At 50.9% G+C, this 19,971-nt stretch overlaps 1 protein-coding gene across 1 annotated transcript; it reads right to left on the bottom strand.

Annotated features, from left to right (window-relative positions):
* Positions 1-9,002: 9,002 nt before the first annotated feature.
* Positions 9,003-10,437, bottom strand: S100A7 (S100 calcium binding protein A7). Its single transcript, XM_004619173.2, has 2 exons — positions 10,297-10,437; positions 9,003-9,167 (listed from the first exon to the last, which is right to left on the bottom strand). Exons 1-2 carry the CDS (start codon positions 10,435-10,437, stop codon positions 9,003-9,005), a joined length of 306 nt encoding a protein of 101 aa, XP_004619230.2.
* Between the last annotated feature and the right edge of the window lie 9,534 nt (positions 10,438-19,971).

Raw genomic sequence — 19,971 nt, 5'->3', positions numbered from 1 at the left:
GTTTTTAAAAAAATGATGCTCCACAGATTTGTGTCCAAATTCTCAATTTTAAAAAATACATTAGGATACATACCAAAGGGAAACTAAGTTTGCCAATGAAATTAAGATTGCTTGTTAGTCCTGAGTTTGGGTTAACTCTGAAGTTTTAAAGTGGTTCCCTTCTTACAAAAGAGGGAGGTCAGAGAAATGTAAAAACTTGGCCTGTCAAGAAGGATGTGGATTCTATTTTAGAGGATTATGCAAATTATCAGGAACTCTCTAGGAAACAACAGACCCTACAGAGTATGTTGTCAGTGAAGCTGTGTCAGGAATTAGAGAATATTTCAAGGTAGTGCTGGGAGCTCAACTTCGCTGCAAATTTGAGATTTCACCGAGTGTTAAGGTCCTGCACGTTACGCTGATGCCCCTGTTGCAGTGAATGAAGCATCAAACCTACTGGGACTGTTTGTACAGATTGGGGCAATGTTGGACCATACACCCCTGTATAATCTTCTAATGCACGGGGTGAGGAATTCCACAACTCAGTTTAGGGCCAGTTATGATGAAATGTTCCTTCCTGAGGGCCACAGGAAAGCAATGTCAGGTACAGACTGTGGTTGGGGACTCTTGAACACAGTTCTATTCTTTTTCTTTTTGAACTTTTTTTTTAATTTTTTTTAAATTTTATTTTATTGAATCACCACGTGGAAAATTACAATGCTTTCAGGCTTAAGTCTTAGTCATAAAATGCTGAAACAACCATCCCTTCACCAGTGCCCATATCCCACCACCGAAGACAAAAAAAAAAAAAAACACAGTACACCTCCCATCCCGCCCCCCCCCCCGCGCCGTCCCCCCCCCCCGCCTTGTAACTGATAAATTTCACTTTACTTTCTATTTACTTTGGTTACATTCAATATTTCAACACAAACCTCACCATTATTATTAGGAGCACCCCACTAGAGTCAGACCTGTTGTGAAGAGAAATGAGGTCACGCGGCCGCAGTAGCCGCAGTAGCGGCCACGCGGTTTTATATTTCGGTACTTTAACAACTAAGTCCAGGGAGATTTCTTCCGAATCATTGCAAGCTGGTAAACCCCATCTGTGGTCGTCATAATATGGCGGTCCCCACGCCCTTCATCCCCGGAAAGGGACAGGCGAGAGAGAGAGAGAGATACCTTTCCCCTCCTAGGCGGGCATGGGGTTGCGGCTTAGTTCTTTGGCTGGAGACAATCTGCAAGGAGCAGTCCATGTTGGAGTTGGTTCAGCTGGGTCTGGATTCACGCTCGTGCAGCTGTGGAGGAGACACACGCGCGTGCAGCCCCCGGGGTCACATCTCGGCAGCGGTGGAAGGGGCCGGTGCCTCCCACCTTCCCAAGAGCACCCTCGCGCCCTTTTGCTGCAGTTTTTGTCATAAAATCCCATCTGTGGTTGTCATAATATGGCAGTCCCCACGCCCTTCATCCCCGGGAAGGGACAGGCGAGAGAGAGAAATACCTTTCCCCTCCTAGGCGGGCATGGGGTCGCGGCTTAGTTCTTTGGCTGGAGACAATCTGCAAGGATCAGTCCATGTTGGAGTTGGTTCAGCCGGGTCTGGATTCACGCTCGTGCAGCTGTGGAGGAGCCGCACTCGCGTGTGGCCCCCGGGGTCACATCTCGGCAGCGGTGGGAGGGCTTGAACACAGTTCTATTCGTCGTCCACTTCTATGCATGCCTTGAAAATGTTATTAAAAATGAAATTTTTAATTTCTAAAAAGAAAAAAACTTGACCTGCACTGCTGGCTTTAAAGATGGAAACAGAGGGGCTGGAGTGATAGCACAGCGGGTAGGGCGTTTGCCTGGCACGCAGCCAACACGGGTTCGATTTCCAGCATCCCATATGGTCCTCTGAGCACCACCAGGAGTAATTCCTGAGTGCAGAGCCAGGAGTAACCCCCTGTGCATTGACGAGTGTGACCCAAAAAGGAAAAAAAAAAAGTGGTAAAGATGGAAGCAGAGAGGGTCAAAGAAAGTGGGTGGGAAAACATAAGAAAGTGCATTTGCACAGACATCCAGACCTACTTTGGCTGCAGCCGGCCAACCTAGGTTTGCTCCCCGGCACCATATTTGGTCCCACAGGCCCACCAGGAATGATGCCTGGATGCAGAACCAGTAGTAAGACCTGAGCACCACCAGGTGTGGCACACAAACACCAAAATACAGGACTGAAACACATGTTTGTAATTTATAATGTATTAATTTTATAATTATGAATGTTATAAATGTAAGTTTTGCTTTGAGCTATTACATCTCAGTAGCAATAGGAATCATGCAACAGTATTATGGTCTCACTTAGCATTTCAGGTGCAAGAGTTATAGGATTAAACATTTGTTTCAGGAATTAACTGTATCCCACACAAAGCTTAATGATATTTCCAAGAAAATAAAAATAACCACCACCAAGCAAAATGCACGGGGTTTGGCATCCAACTTTGATTTGGAGCCACACCTGGCAGTGCTCAGGCTTGCTCTTGGCTCTCAAAGATCATTCCTGGCAGCACTCTGGACCATACTCAGTGCCAGGGATATCAGTCCAGGTCATCAGTGTGCAAAGCAAGTGCCTTATCTACTGTGTATATCTCCAGTCCCTAGTTTTTTAAAGAAATTAGAAGATTGAACCACAATGATAAGGGGGAAATCTATTGAAATAAACTGACACTAAGAATAGAAATAGACAAAGCTTGAAAAAATTATTTAACATGTTCAAAAAGCTAAATTAAAAAGTTAACATGTTAAGTAGAAACCTGAGATAGTACAACGGGTAAGGGCTTTGCTTGGAGCTGACCTAGTTCTGATCCCCAGCACCACATATGGTCCCCTGAGCATGGCTGGGTGTAGCCCAAAATCCAAAAAATGAACAGGATGTATTCTCTAGGGACCAGAGAGATATGACAGGTTAAGGTGCTTGCTTTACATGTAGCCAACTGAAGTTCAATCCTTGGCACTGTATATGGTTCCCCAAGCACTGCCAGGAGTAATCCCTGAGCACAGAGCCAGGAGTTAGCCCTCAGTACCACCAAATGTGATCCAAAATTTAACAAATTCAGTTATAATAGAATTGCATTCTACTTAAGTGGGTGGGGGGAAATCTGTTACTGAGAACAAAGATTAATGTATATTGTGAAGGCTGTATGCTCAGGAAGAGGAAAAGTAAGTGTGGTGGGGTGCAGAATATGACTGTTCTATATTCTCAACCTCAGAAGCTTACGACCTGTGTGGAATTAGGGGAGTGAATCATGTGAGAAACACTAACTTGAGGTATCACCATTTTTCTTGTGCAAATAAATCTGTCACAGATCTTGCTGTGCTCAAACACAGAAATACAGATAGGCTCAGTGGAAAACACTGCAAAGGTCCTCTGAGTCAGGTCTTCTCTTAAGGTCACCTCTGTCCCCAGTGAAACAAGAACAATATCTTACCCATAGGTTCTCAGTAAATGCCTGAACTGAGATCTGAGAACTCAATTTGTAGACCAGCTGAGATGGTCCCCTTTGTGGGAACAGATGAGTGAATAGAACGGTCAATTCACCATTTTCTATAGATAAATAGGAGTCAGTAATGTTGGGTTCAAGTTCTACCCTGGAAAGTTGCTTTGTTCCTTGTGCCTTGAGTTGGTTTTCACTGAAAACGGACCTGCCTTTTAGGAACACCCTCAGGTTCATGTTTACTTTGGTGGTGTGAATATAAGGGCAAAGTCCATAAAGCTGTTGTTTTCTCAGATGACAGGCGTCACCACAGGAAGAGTGGAATTACAAATCTCAGGAAGATGCTGCCTTTTGCCTCCTTCTGATTGTCTGGAGCAAAGGCATGAGCTTCAGATAGCAGCAACTTCCGGACCTCCAGGCAGCGCTGAGACCCCTCAGAGCCCAGGAGCTGGGCTGTATTTTATCATCTCCATTTATTTTATTTTGGGAGCCCTGGGATTGAACACCACCCACCCATGTGCAGGCTTTGAAGGGCTTGAAAGAGGAAAGAGGAAATTTGCAAATCCCCATGAACGCATGACCAGCACAGTACTAGGGCCCTTGTCCTTTATGACCAACTAGAACATACATTCAGAAAGAAATTTAAAAGCATATCCATTTATTAACTCTTAGCTTCTACCTTTTGGTCACATTTTCAGGAATTTCTTTTTTTTTCTTTTTTGCTTTTTTTTGGGTCACACCCGGCGATGCACAGGGGTTACTCCTGGCTCATGCACTCAGGAATTACTCCTGGCAGTGCTCGGGGGACCATATGGGAATTCGAATGCTAGGAATCGAACCCGGGTCGGCTGTGTGCAAGGCAAACGCCCTACCCGCTGTGCTATCACTCCAACCCCATTTTCAGGAATTTTTACTGCTTCTAGTTCAAAGTCAAGCATAAATATGTAACAGGACAGGAACTGTGTTCATTGGGAATTTGCCAAATAAACAGTGCTTCTCGGTTTGTGGGTTGCAGTACTAAGAAAACCAGATTCTCACCCAATTCAACTGATCATGCTGTAGACACTGCAGGTCACTGTCGAGGTTCCAAAAGCACATTCGACTTCACAGCTGTTGAGCTGAATTGATTGGCCAATAATATGCTGTGTTATTTACATGCAGTCACTGCTAATGAGGCAGTTGTGTGTGTTAAAGAGAATTAATGATTTAATGCCATTTTTATATGTCCTCACCCCCGCCAAGCATGAGTGCTATCAAACATTCTTATAAATAAGGATGACACAAATTACTGGATTGGTGCAAGTCAGGGTAATTACAGATGAAATTTTTTTAATTTGTTTTGTGTTTATTTCTATAGAAAATTACTTTTTTTAGGGTGATTGGCGCCACACCCAGTAGTACTGGCTGCTCCTGGCTCTGCTCAGGGGTCACTCCTGACAGGGCTTTGGGGACCATACTTGGTGGCAGAAATGGAATGTGAGTCAGCTGCATACAGGGCCTGCACCTTACCTGTTGTATATCTCTCTGACTGAGAATTGCATTCTTAATAAGGTTAATTTTTTTTAAGGTTAAGATTGTTATCCAAGGACCAAAGAGATAGTACAGCAGGTAGGGTGCTTGCTGTGCACACAGCAGACAGACTCAATCCCTGACACCCCATATGGCCCACTGAGCTCCACCAGGGGTGATTCCTGTGCACAGAATCAGGAGTAAATCCTGAGAACCACCAGCTGTGACCCAAAAGAAAAAAAAATGGTTGCAAGCCAGAGAGATAGTACAGTGGATAGGGCACTTGCCTTGCATGTGACTAACCCAGGTTTGGTCCTCAGCATCCCGTATGGTCCCCTGAGCCTGAGGAGTGATTCCTGAGTGCAGATCCAGGAGTGACCCCTGAGCATTGCCAGACATGTCCCGCAAAAGAAAAAAACTGGGTTTTTTTGTCCAATTTCAATCACAGTGTTATTTGTTTATCCCTTATGTGATACACTTTCTGTAACTTACAGACTTGAATTTGAGACATTTGAAAGAAACATCAAAAGTCTCAGTGAAAGAGGATACAGGACACTACATTGTAGATGTGTTAACAGATGTGTTAACACTGTTGCTTCTGGAACCTCTCAGAAGGTTCCACGGGTTGATTCTGCTCTCTCCATTCTATTCCAGCACTGCAGCATTCTCCAACTTTCCCCATTAATATCTGTGTCCTCCTTCCCAACTGATAACCTTGATTTCTGATACCAACATATTTGCTAGGTGGTTCTGTCTTACCTTATATGCACAGAACAGTCTCAGAACTTCTATACTAATTGCACAACCAACAATGAACCTATTAAGTAAAGTTCAAGATGTCCTTAGGAAACAGAGGTGACTTGGGGCAGTGTTGGAGGCTTGTGGGCACTTTCATGACTGTGAAGTTCATTGACTGCCCAGCAACACCATAAACTTTAACACTATTGTAGCCATGTTGCCTAAGCTGTATTTTTTTGGGGGGGTCACACCCAGGGATGCTCAGGGTTTACTCCTGGCTCTGCACTCAGGAATTACTCCTGGCAGTGCTCAGGGGACCATATGAGAAGCTGGGAATTGAACATTTCCATGTGCAAGGCAAATGCCCTATCCACTGTGCTATCGCTCCAGCCCAAAAAAATGCTTTTTTTTTTTCTTTTTGGGTCACACCCAGCGATGCTCAGGGGTTACTCCTGGCTTTGCACTCAGGAATTACTCCTGGTGGTGCTTGGGGGACCATATGGGATGCCGGGGATCGAACCCGGGTCGGCCAAGTGCAAGGCAAATGCCTTACCCGCTGTGCTATCGCTCCAGCCCCCCAAAAATGCTTTTAAATATGTCCTTAGGATCAGTTCCACTCTGCATTACAGACAGACACTGACTTCAGAATTCACTAACATTTAATATCCTATGTGGTTATATTACTATTTGAAATATGATTAAATTCATTATATATGTGCATTTGTTCACTCCCTATGTTTGTGTCTTCAGGTTTTTTGTGAGGTTTTTTTTTGTCTTGTTTTGTTTTGGTCTGGTTTGGGAGCCACACTGGGTATTGCTCAGGCCTTCCACCTGACTCTGCATTCAGGAATCCCTCCTGGTGGCGTTCAGGGACTATGTGTTATGCAGGGATTTGGACCCAAGTTGGCTGCGTGCAAGGCAACAGACCTACCCACTGTACTCTCTCCAGCCCTGTGCTTTTAGTTTTAAGCTTAGCATTTTCATTCTTTTTCAGAATATGCAAGTTATTGACATAGTGTCAAAGATAACATTTGAACTGAGGTACACTTAGAGAAGCCTCTCTCTTTCCTAAGTCTTAAATACTTTCTAAGGAAAAGGCACTTACCTGGCATGTGGCTGATCCTGGTTCAGGTCTCCTGGAGGCCCTCCAGGAGAGATCGCTGAGTACAGAGCCAGGTGTAAGCCCTGGGACCGCTGGGTATGACCCCCAAACCAATAAATAATGTAGTTTTTGAGGCTCTGACAGAAATTTCATGTTCTCTTAAGGTCTTGACCTGTCCTTAAATTTGTCTAAAATCCTGAGAACTTCAGGTCTAATTCGTGATGAGTCTGCTGCAGTGGCTTCTACTGCCACCAGGTGTCGCTCTCAACAACTGGTCCTCCTGTCCAGGCAGGCACCAAGGGTCTGAGAAGACCAGGTGGGGCCTGGTGCTGTAGATCTAGAATCCAGGTGTCCCAAGCAGCTGACTGGACGGAGAAACTGCGGTGGAGAGACACACTGGAATATTACTGTGCCAGCTCTTATGGGGAGGGCAAGCACAGGTTCAGGCAGAGCTTGATATCCAGTCAGCTTCTGCCATGCAGCCTGCCCGGCCGGCCATGGCAACCTGCCAGCTCTGCAGACCCAACTCAGTTTGACAGCGAGACTGCCCAGAGCAGCCAGTGGGTGAAGGTGCGCGGTTTGGCTTGTCTTTATGAGCACCGTTGACGCCCCAACGGAACACTGGGCTATGGATCAAGGCCGTGGCTCCCCGCCTGGTATGCAGGCCGGTGGTTCAGCACCTGTGGAACAGCCTGTGCAGCAGGTCTCCAGGGAGAACACCCAAAGGAGGTGGCAGTGTCTGGAACAAGGCACTGGTCCCCAGCCAAAAGCCACAGCACCAGAAGCTGCATGTCAGGTGGCTGCCCGCGGACCCCAAGTGGCTGTACAAGGACCCCCGTTGCTGCCTGCAGACCCCAGGTGGTCAGCTGTGGGCCCTAGGTGCTTGCCCGTAGACCCCAGTTCCAGGTGCCGTGTGGGCAGTGTGTGGATCTGGGCTGGCTGGTCACGCCTTCACAGCGTGTGGCACTGTGGGTACTGTGTGCCCCAGCTGCATCCAGGACAGGTGGCTGTGTGGCCCGGCCCGTTGCAGGCTGGCCCTGGGGTGCTGGGTGCCCTGACCTGGGTGGGCCTGGGGTGCTGGCTCTGCAGTGAGTTCTCCTCAGAGGGGCTGAGGCCATACCTCCTGGAGGCCCACCCAGCCTCCCAAGAAAGCTGGCCTCTGGCAGACGTGGGGAGCGTAAGACCCCAGAGTGCAATGAAACCCAAGCCCAGTGCAGTGGCCTGTCCCTGCCCCTGACCGGGCTACGCCTGCAGGGCAGTCCAGGAGTTGTTGGAGCTGGAGGAGGGTCGGTCAGGCCCTGTTTCTCCTCTGGAAGGATCCCACCACAGTTGCCCGAGGGGGCAGCAATGAAACAGGCCACCATAGGGCACTGATGGGCATCTGAGGGAAGAATGGGATCTCTCAGCCCTCATTAGAAAAACACCCCAAAACCAGACGCTTTTGGGGGTGGCCCTAAATGTGCAGCCTCTACCTCCTCCCTCCCCCCAAGGATTATACTGGGACACTGTCACTGCACTGTAAGAGGCCCCATGGGCACAGGGGGAGGAGGGCCATGTCCAGGCTCGGCCCTGCCAGGGAAGGGTGGGCTCAGAGCACCGGCCAGCCTTGCTCCGCCCCAAAACTGTGTGATGCTTAGACTGCGTCTGGCCTCCCAGGAGACCCATGTCAGATTCCTGGGGTGGCCCAGTGCCCTGCAAGGGTAGCAGAAGGCTTCAAAGATACTGTTGAAGCCAGAAAGATAGGATGGGAGGTGGTGGTAAGGTGCCTGCCTTGCACATAACAGAAGGGCCCAACCCCTGACGCCCCAGAGGGTCCTCTGTGCCCTGCCAGGAGTGATCCCTGAGCACAGAGCTGGGAGTCAGCCCTGAGCACCAGGTGTGGCCCCAAAATAAACAATAGCATGTAAAGGCAATGAGAGCAGAAAGGGAATCTCGCTTTGAAGCAAATTTTGTACATTTTTCAGGAGATTAAAGTGTTGGAGACAGGCTTCCTGATACCGTGTGTGTGTGTGTGTGTGTGTGTGTGTGTGTGTGTGTGTGTGTGTCCAGATTTCTAATCTGGTATGAAAACAAGCACCACAACATTCAGCAAGAAAACCCAGAATCGGCTCTGCCGGGCAGAAGCCATGAGCACATCCCCCGAGGAAGAAAAAGCACGCGAGAAACTGTGCCACAGAGCCCCTCTTTATTAGAGACGGGAGAGCTCAGCTCAGCTCTGCGCCTCGGAGCAGGGCTTCTGGCCATGTGACTGATTGTGGAGGTCAATGGCCACTGCAGACAGGCAGGACAGGAACTCAGGGAAGCCGATATTGTCGTCCTTGTTCTTGTCTTCCTTCTTGAAGAGCTCCTTCAGGAACTCGGGGTTCTTTTTCTCCTGCAGGGAGAAGGTAGCAAGCAAAAGTGAATCCGGCTACCTTTGGTGGCGCGTGGTTCGGTGGTGAAGCACAGCACCTGGGTCTCTGATCAGGCCTCAGGCCACCTTGTGCTTGGATCTCAGCCCTCAGAGAGCAGCTGCATGGTGAATAGGCGGCTCGGCCACACTGACGGTTGGGAGGAACGGGGACAGGGCAGGAGAAATGCACACAGGACAACAGCGGGGGCGGCAGGAAACTCCGTCTCTGACTTTGAGATCGCGACTCTTGGGTTTGACTGAGAATGTACTCAGGACTCCCAAAATTCTGGTAAGTTCTGCCTGTGACCCCTCGGAAGCCCAACACTCATTTTCCTGGCCTGACATCCTTTCCACGGCCATCCTAGCACTGCCTTTACTTGCCACAACCCCACCAGAGAGTCTCAGGGCTTCGAGACAGTGGGAGAGGCCCGAGGCCCAGGCTTGAGCTCCACCCCACAGGGGGCCTAGCACCACCGAGACTAGCTTCTGAACCCCCAGCTGCAGCCCCAACACTTTTTAAAAAAAATTAGAAGTCACAGTTGTGAACCATCTGTCTTTGAAGGGGACCCTGGGTAATGTTTGTGGCATGAGCTCAGCGCAGGCCAGTGGCTCCCTGGTGAAGGAAGCTCAACAGGACAGTGAGGAAGATGCAGAGACTCTCTCGAATTTAAGGGGCTTCCTTCCCCTTGGCATTTTGCCACATTACTTCTCCTCCTCGGGATACAGACAGAGAACCTACCAGAAACAGCAGTGGAAGACAGAGAACCGAGTCTAAACCTCAGTGTTTGGTTTAGGCCCTAGACCCTCCTGCCCGGCCCCCCTCACTGCAGTGACCCACTCTGCAGCGTCAGTGTTGACCCCTCCAGCCTGGCCAACGCCCCCAGGTCTCTCCCTGCAGGCCCGGCCCGGGCACAGTGCCTGCTCTGTCTCCACCTGGCATCCCAGGATTCCTAGGCTTGGGAGCAGGTGATGGTTTCCATGCCCATAACTCAGCAAGGAAATGTGCCCCCAACTAGGTCTGAGCCAGAAGTCCCTGGGTCTAGAGTTGGGTTCTGCAGAGGCTGGGGGGCTAAGACACTGGACCACCCAACTGCGTCAGCCGCCCACTCACACAGGCCGAGAGGAAGGTGGGGAAGTTCTCCTTCATGACCTTCTCCAGCTTGGGCTGGTCCAGCTTGTCTGCATCACCAGCGTATCGGTGGAACAGCTCGAGCAGCTCCATCAGCATCTTCTCAGCCTTGCTGGTACTCATCTTCGCTTCCCAGTGAGCTGCAGGAGAGACATACTCGGGTCCTCACCTCGGGCTGGGGAAGACGGGGCTAGGGAGGCAGGCCCAGCAGGGAAGGAGCAGAAGGGTGGGTGCTTCCTCATCCAGGGGAGTCTCGGCAGGGTGGTAGGGAAGGCTGAGCTCTGGGGACGTGGGATAGCAGGTAGCCGTGGTGAGTGCAAGAAGCAGAAATGGGCACCAGCAGTTTAGAGATTCTAATTCAAGGTTCTGGAAAAGGTGGGAGTCAGCCTGTAGATCTGTCAGCACTAAAACCGGGAGGTGGGGGGTGGGGGCATGGAAAGGCAGCCAACAGGAAAGGTAAGATAAGCCCGTTGTTTCCAGCACTTTCTGTTCTCACAGGCACAACCAAGGCCCCTCAGCACAGAGCTGCAAACCATTTGCCCCTTCCAGGGTGCTTTCTCCCGCCCCCCTACTGATCCCAGAGCCCTCCACAGTGTCCCACCTGGGGTTGCCTGTGATGCTTCCAGAAGGCCCCAAAGAGCCCAGGAACCCTGGAAAGTTCATGACCTTCCCTTGCTCCAGGACCCCCTCTGGAAAGTTCTATGGCTCAGCAAGAGTCCCCAGGGGAATCCTGCTGGAGTCAGGCTGACTGGCATCAAGCTCACAGGCTGAGTGAGGGTGGAGCCCAGAGGGAAAAGGACATCTGCTCCTGGGCTCAGGCTGAACTGTGGGGTCCCCATCCCAGTCAGAATGAGGCCAGCACTCAGCGAGGAGGCCCGGGGCTAGGGCCAACACAGCAACTGGCCGGGAGCTGCCCACCAGGTGCTTCTTGGCTTATCCTGAGAAACGCTTGAGCCCAGACCCCAGGGGACAGGTGACAAGAAGAGCCTAGGATGGAGGGGGGTGGGGGGCAGAGGCCCTCCGCAGTGCCTGGCTTGGGGTGGGGGAGGGGCGAAGTCTGCAGGCCCTGGAGAGAGCAGGAGCAGAAGGCAGGTGAGAGGCAGCCGGGACTCACCAGGGTCTGACAGGGAGGCACCAGGAGGGAGCCGGAGAGCTGAGCGCAGGCCAGCGCTGCCCTTTTATGCCTCCAAGCCAGGCTGGTCCCACCCTCCATCCCATGAGGTGATGCTCAGGGTGGGACTCAAACCACCGACCCTCCCAAACCAGGCCCTGCAGAGCCTGTGGCCCGGGTGGTGACAGAGGGAAGGGGGAGCTGCTGCGCCCCAGGAAATGGAGCATGTGGGGATTTGCAGGTGTAACCAGAGCCCGACTGTGCCTGGGATGAGTCAGGAGTTTGTCACCAACTGTCAGTAGGAGCTCTGCCACCCACCGTGGCAGGCCACAGCTCCCCAGCCATGTGCTCAGAGCGTGCATCTCCCTGAATCCACTGAATCCACAGCAGTGGGGCACTTTCCCAGTCACAGGAGTTCCAGGAGCACACCCTCCCCGGCTCACTGCCTGTGCCCGCCCAGCGCCTCCCCCACACGTCCCTGCCAGGCTCCCGCACTCTCGGGGCTGCATCTCACTCACCCAGGGGCAGTATCTAGGCATCCCCGGGTCCTCTCTCTGCCCCTGGTGTGTCTCTGGTCCAGCAGAGGCAGCATCCTCCCTGATATCACCCCTCTTGGCTCTGTTCTTCCCCTTACAGCCCTAGTTCATACACATACATGCATGTACACACAAATGGAAAAACCAGCATATGTGCACGCACACATGCAAACTGACTCACTTGTACATCCACACACATTCACGCTTACAGGCAATCATTGGCACACGTGCACACACCTACACACATGCCCACCAGCACACCCACACATGCATGTATGCACACACACACACACACTCGTGCCCACACGTGTGCAAAGGCACAGACACAGATAGATCTGCCGCTGTGCCTCCGCGGTTTCTCCAGGCCCTCTCATGGTCCCCCGCCATCGACAGGAGTTCTCGAACAATTTCATTACCTGGTGTTTCCTACAAGAGAAACGGTGCAGGAGCCAGACGTGTCACACTGTAAAACCAGAGCAGCTTTGAGAATGGGTCTAAAGGGAGCAGTTAGCGACCAGGCACGGAGCACCTCCAGAGCCCCTGGTTCAAAGTGCAAGCTCCAGGGGCCAGAGAGATGGTCCAGCGGGCAGGGCACCTGCCTTGCACAGATTGACCCACGTCCTAGCCCGGGCACCTCATAAGGCCCCCCGAGCCCACCAGGACAGATCCCTGAGCGCAAAGCCAGGAGTAAGCCCTGAGCACAGCCAGTTGTGCACCTCTTGGCGAGGCCCATGACATCTTAGAGACCACTGAGTGTGTAGCTGATATTGGGAGTGAAAATAGTCTTATAGGCGATGTTCCCTCTAACTTCAAATAGTCATTGAGGCTGCTTAATGCACACACTCAAAAGAAACCATGGATGGAAGAGGAGGTTGAGATCAGTCCCTGTGCAAGGACTCCATCCCTCGCCCAGTTTTGCAAGGCTCAGTCCCCACCACCACATATGGTTCCTGAGCACCGTCATGAGCAGCCCTTGAATACAGTCACCTAGATGGCCCCTACCCTCAACACCCTTCGTACCAAGAAAGATAAAGATTTATATCCTAAAGAGGATATAAATCACTTTTAAAAACAATGTCTGAGACAGCTGACATCAGCAAAAACTCTTTTTAAAAGCATCCAAACAAGAAGATGCTCGCAATATTTTGTTAAGGATTGCTAAATCGGGAGACCCACATACTATTGGTGGAGAATGGATGCTGCCAGCTGAATGAGGTAATATGCCAGAATCTGATGGTACCCAGAAAATTTTCCTTGGGCAAGAAGAACTGATGAGGTGGCTCAAGAAACTGAAGACTCATTAGTGAGTATTTATAAATACCACAGTTTGACACAGAGCCCGATGAGTCAGCTATGTTAGGAAATAGCCTGACTGTTCACATACATGCACTTCATGAAAGAAGAAACTGCTAGAGATTATTATTTGCTAAAAAATTTGTAAACTTATACTAAAGGAGAGTAAACATTTCATGCATTGGAAGAGCTTTTTTGCGTGTTTTTTTTTTGGGGGGGAGGTGTTTTGTTCTGTTTTGTTTTGGGGCCAAACGTGGCTATACTCAGGACTTACTCCTGGCTCTGTGCTCAGGGATGACTCCTGGAGTCGATAGGGGGACCCTATGTGGTACCAAGAATCAAACAAGTGCCAGAATACATGTAATGGGGCTGGAGCGATAGCACAGCGGGTAGGGCATTTGCCTTTAATGAGGCTGACCTGGGTTCGAATCCCTGTATCTCATGTGGTCCCTGAGCACCACCAGGAGTAATTCCTGAGTGCAGAGCCAGGAGTAACCCTCAAGCATAGCTGGGGTGTGACCCAAAAAGCAAAAAAAGAAAAAGAAAAAGCAGAATACATGTAAAGCACATGCCTTAGCCCCAGTACTATCTCTCCAACCCTGGAAGAGATTTTATTCATTTATTCATTTATTTATTTATTTATTTTTCTTTCTTTTTTTTAATGAATCACCATGGGGTACAGTTACAGACTTACAAATTTTCGTGCTTACGTTTCAGTCATACAATGGATTGAGCGCTCATCCCTCCACCAGTGCCCATTCTCCACCACCAATGTTCCCAGTATCCCTCCCATCCTCCCCCATTCCCCCCTTCCCACCCCCCCACCCTCCTCCCCTCTGCCTCTGCTGCAGGAACATTTCCTTTCACTCCTGGAAGAGATTTTAAAGAAAAAGAAATCCCCCTTGAAGGAAGGAATGTATTATCAGGTGCCATTGATGAAGCTCCAGCTCTCTTTAAGGATCTTCCTCGCATATTTTTTTTAAAGTGGTTATAAACACATTCCGTGTGTACTGTCTGAAGTCAGCTGCCCCAAAATATCTAAATAATACATGTGCTTGTAGAGGTCATTACTTTATGTCGTTAAAGCAATCGGTGAAGTCAGGATCGTTTGAGGGAGCAGAGAGCTAGTACAGGAGGGAAGGCGCTTGCCTTGCATGTGGCTGTGTCTGTTTGCACTACAGCCTGGTTCAAACCCTGGGTACCACATCCACAGAGCACAGACTCCTGAGCACAGAGTCAGGCTTACGTCCTGAACACTGCTTGGTGTGGCTGAAAAGAAAGGAAATCGGAGTCACTGGGTTTGGACAATGCTGTGGTGAAAAAAGAAAAGAATTCCATCACTTGCCTGATTCAGATTTTCACTGGCAAAGGCGCTTGCATGGTTGTATAAACTCTGACCCAGTGCAGAGCTCCTAGGAAACAAAGAGGCCGCCTTGTGAGCCAACTTGATTGATCCCAAAATGACATAGCTACTGCGGCAGATTTATTAAATCGACTTAATGAAACAAATCGACTCCAAGGAGACGAGCTGAACTGAATCAAAGCAAAATCTATTATTTCCATGTTTGTCGCAAAACTTTTGTAGAAACAAAATTAAGGATGAGGGGAATTCAGTCTACCTCCCAATTTATCCACAGTAGAAAAATATGATGAAGATTTGCTTACCTATTTTCAACACTTGGACACTCTCCATGCCAACCTCAGTTACAAACGAAACTGAGAGCCCTGAAAGGTTGATCACATGCTTTGTATGCAGGAGGCCCAGGCTCAATTCTGGCACTGATGGGCCCCTGAGCACTGCCAGGAGCAACCCCCAAGCACTGAGTCAGCAGTAGCTCCTGAGCTCTACAAGTTGTGGCCTCCCAAAAGAAAGAAACTATTTATAGTGGCTAATTGTGGTTATTTGAGACTATTTAAAAATGGGACTGAGGAACGAAGCGATGGTTCAGTGGGTAGGGCGTTGGCCTTGTAAGCAGCCAACCGGGGTTCAATCCCTGGTATCCCATGTAGTCCCACGAGCACCTCCAGGAGTAATTCCTGAGTGAAGAGCCAGGAGTAACCCCTGAGCATCGCTGGGTGTGACCCAAAATGCAAAAAAAATAAAAATGGGGCTGAACATTAATAAACTGAGAACAGCACACCAGGTTCAGGTTTCTCTGGGATTATTTTTCTTGTTATCCATAATTTTGCCTTAATATCATCCTTCATTATCTTCATTTTCTGTGCTATGTGAATGTTGCTCTGCTTAACTGTAACTGATAATTTTGTGGTTTCAGGTGTCTCATTCACAGCTTGCTTCCTGGGCTGTAAGACTTGGGTAGAAATGCAAATACGTGAGAGGTCAACAGAGGCAGGTGCTAGCCACTGGCCTGACGCTGATGCCACCCATCTTTTGAAAGAGTGTGGAGCTTTCTCTAGAAGTTAAAAACAGAGCGAGCCACCATGTAAGCCAGCAATTCTGCTTTTTGACTTCTACCCCCCTGGGCCCCGAAGCTCTATTCAGGAAAGACATTTGTGCCCCTCTGTTCATTGCAGCATATCCACAAAGCTAAAATGTGGGAACAACCAAGTTTCTGAGAACAGGTGAGTGGACAAAGAAACCATGGTACCCATGCACCCTGGAATACTGCCCAGCTCTAAGGAAAGGTGGAGTCATGCCATTGGCTGCTCTGGGGATGGGTCTAGAGAGTGTCGTGCAGAGTGTGGTCAGCCAGGTTCAGAATGAGCTGCCCCCTCTGAGGGCTATAAACCCAGTAAGGGACAGAGAGTGGCCAAAGGCAGCAGAACCTGAAAACTGACCTAGAGAACAGAGCTCACCATCATAAGGAGCAGGGGAGGAAGCAGAGGGGAGAGGGTGGTGGGTGGAGGACCCTGGACAATGGTGGGGGGACGTGGACACACTGGGAGAGGGTGTGGGGCTGGGCTATTGTATGCACTGTCAACAGTATGGGAAATCATGACACCAACGTTTTTAAAAAAAGATAGAGTCAGTGTGCAATCCAGCATCGCCTCTCTGTGTCTCTCTGAAGAATGTGAAATCCTGAGTATACGAAGTTCCAGCCACCCCAGTGTCCCTTGCCACCTTATCCAGAAGGGCTAAGATGCAGGAAACAGCGCTCATGCCCATGAGTGGATGATGGCACGAGCTGGGGTGAAGGGACCCCGCGCTGTTCTCTCCAGATCATTTATCAAATTTGTCAGAATCCACAGGTCACAGACAGCGCTCAGGGACAGAGCAGCCGTGTCCTCCTCAGTGGTCCTGGTTTGGTCTCTGACACCAAAATGAAACACGTTCACCTGTACTTTCCCCCCCCCCGCCCCCGCAATAAAAAAGAAACTCTCAAAAGCCAAACATTTGCTGCACAAAGGAACTCCTGGGACGAAGCATATTCTCTGTCCTGGGTGACGGGTCTGGGGCTCCAGGGACCCACCTAAGGGGCCTTCAGTCTCTGCCAAACCTTTTCTCAAACACCCACAGACACTGCAGAGTGCTCCACCCCTTCCTCCATCCTCTCACCCAGGGAACCCTGAGGACTTCCAGAACTTTCTCTGGGAACTACCAGACTCCAGGTCCAAGAGTAGAGACTTCACTAGGCCAGCCCCACCCACTACACTCCCTCCCCAGGCTGAAAATTCATACCCCTCAGGCCCATGAGCCCTGAAGGCGTCCCGGACAGACAGACAGACAGACCAGACCTGCTCCCGGGTCACAGTCCCAGGGACCTTTTCCTGTCACCTCCCTCCAGATGCAGACTCCCAGGCTCCTGCAGTTGGACTCACTTATCTTCCCTCTACGTTTCTGGGGTGCAGAACCCATGCTCCAGAGCATCCCCGAGTACCAGAATGTGACCCTGAAAGATCACCAGGCTGGACAGATAATACAACAGGGAGGGCTCTTTCCTTGCACACAGGCACCCAGCACCCCATACCCCCCCCCAAACCCACCAGGAGTGATCCCTGAGTGCAGAGCCAGAAGTCAAGGCTGAGTGCCACTGGGTGTACCCCCCCGCCACCCCCTGATGATGACTTCCTCTCTCTGACCCTGACCTCCCTCCCTGAACCCCAGATTCCTGCACTCAGCATCTGGGCACATAGCTCTCTGCCAGGACCCCTGTCTTCCTCTGGTTTTTCCAGAAAACACTCTTGTGCTTCCATAGCTCCCACCTCACCCAGACAGGCTCACCCACCTCACCTCCTGACTTGTCCCCCCACCTGGCAGGTACGCTACTCAGCGGGCAGAACACGAGGCGCTGACTGAGCCCCACCCCCCTTGGTGACCCAACCTGGGTGGGGGGCCTTACCAGATGGTCGGCTGGGGGGTCTGTTCACTCATGAAGATCACTAACCTGCTTCACAGACCTCAGGGTCCCCCACAGAGCCCCCTGTGCCAGCACACTCAGCGGGAACGTGCTCTGCAGAGTGCACACGGGGTGTGCAGTGTGGCTCCCGTGTGCCTAGGCCGACCGAGAGTTCAACACACAGCAGCTCCCCACATAGAAAGTGCAGTCGAGGGGCCGGAGAGACAGGACAGCATCTGGCTGACCCGGGTTCCATCCCAGCCAGGAGGGGTCCCTGAGCACAGCCAGGTAAGGCTCTCAAGAAACAGTCAAAAATAAAGTACAGGTGGCGTCCAGTACCCTCCAACCAACCCCAGGGAACAGCAATACCCAAAGGAGAGATGCATTTTCTTTTCTAATTTAGGGGAGTGAGGAAATGGTCCAGGTGAGAGGCGGGCTTCAATGCACACAGCCCGGCTAACTCCACACAGACCCCAGCGGCACCACGTGTGACCTGGGTTCCCACTCCAGTTAGAGCTGGTGGTCCCTGCACCCTCCTCTGGTTGGCTGGGGGTCCCCAGGAAGGGAAGGAAGTGGTGCCCTCTGGTCACCACTTGAGGGTCACCCCTACCAGCCCCCACAAAAACCCACATCTGACAGGCGGAAGCCCGGTCAATTCAGGAGCATTTGCAACTCTGAGCTTGAGCGTTTCTGCAAGCAGGTGGCTTGAGGTGGCAGCAGCCACTGTACGGGACCCAGGGTGGGACCAATGAACCATTGCAATGGGGAAAGAGAAGCAGGAGGGGTGCAAAGAGCATCCACAGTGCACCCCGCCCCAGCCCTGCCCAGGCCTCACCTCCTGACCCCTCAGCCCTGACTCCTCCCCCTCTGAGTACCCCCGCCCATACCTGCTACCCCCCGCCCCTCCCCCGTCCTGGGAGTGCCCCTCTTCCTTCCTCAGCCCTGGGGTCCTCCTGGGGTCCCGCCTTCCTTGGGGTGGGGAACATTCCCCAGAAACTGCATAGGAATGGTTTCTGTTTCCGCCCTGTGAGATATTGGGCACCTCCCTGGCCCTCGCCCACACCGCCCAGATTCCTGCGGGTTCTCCCCGGAGATGTTCCCAGGCCCTGGTACCTCTGCCCACCTCAGCCCTCCACTCCTCCTGCCTCCCTGTAGCTCGGTCCTCAGAGCACAATCAGAGCTGGCCCTGAGGTCACAGGCCGCCTCCTACCAGGACCCAGTCACAGGGGATGCCAGAGTAAAGCCCTTCCTGCCCAGCCTGGGGTCTTGCTCTCTGGAGTCCCACTGATTGGACAGAAGCAATGCTCAGGCCCTTTCTACTAGACACACACACACACACACATGCATGCACACACACATGCACACTCCCTTGCATACACACTCACGTGCACACATGTACACACATGCACACACACATATGCAATTCCCCTCCATGCCCCTTATCAGTATTTCTACACTGACCCCCTCAGAGCACTGCCCAGGAACTCAGCCCCTTCTCCAGCCACTGGGTCTCTCCTTCCAAGCCTGATTCATTCCTATAAATACATCAGCGACCTTGAGAGATGATGACAATGACAAGGAGGGTATTTTGTGGGTTTTATTTTTTTCTCCCCAAAAGCCTTTTCTTCAAAGATAATTCTGTAAGAAATACACAGAGCCAGGAAATGCCCAGTGAATGTGGCATGTGGCAGGTCTGGATCCCCATGCACCACTGGAAGCCGCCCTGAGCACCCCCCGGGCATAGCCAGCCTCCCGAAAGAGGAGAAAGAAAAGCCAAACACGCACAACCCACAGAAGCAGAACTGCTGCGGCCCAGAACCCGGCCATCGAAGAGGGCAACGTTGGGCTCGCCCTCGGAACGGAATGCCGGAGGTTTTGTTTAAGGAGCAGATGTCAATTTTAGGGGTTCTTTTATATTTTTAGGAGTATAACTTGAACATGTCTGTTCAAGGGTTGGGAACAGCCGTCTTTGTTCTAATTCCCTCGGAGTTCCCAGCATTGGCAATGAAACTAGGGATGTCTATGACTCTGTCTTTGGGAGGTGATAGCAATCCTTGCAAACATGCCAAAACTCCATGAGGAAGCAGTGTGGAGGCCCAGGAGATTAGATCTACACTGAGCCCCATTTCACTCAAGCTGCTGCTTGTCCTGACTCATGGACTCACGTGTCTTTGGGACCTGTAAGGGGGACAAAGAGACTGTTCTTTGTAAACTTATGATTATTTCACAAATGCTTTTTCACAGAGGTAAGGTGCTGCCCTTGCCGCAGCAGACCTGGGTTCTCTGAGCCCTGGTCCAGGAGTGATTCCCTGAGGGCAGAGTCAGGAGCACAGCTAAGTGTGATCCCTATAAGCAGAGTTCAGAGTAAGCCTCAAGCATCACACCAGGGTGTGGCCCCAAAGCAGTAAAGTAAACTAAA

Source organism: Sorex araneus, chromosome 5 (genome assembly GCF_027595985.1).
Source record: "Sorex araneus isolate mSorAra2 chromosome 5, mSorAra2.pri, whole genome shotgun sequence".
In the NCBI taxonomy this organism is placed as follows: Eukaryota; Metazoa; Chordata; class Mammalia; order Eulipotyphla; family Soricidae; genus Sorex; species Sorex araneus.
The sequence above is the reverse complement of the archived record's forward strand: the minus strand, read 5'-3'. Positions and strand labels throughout refer to the sequence as shown.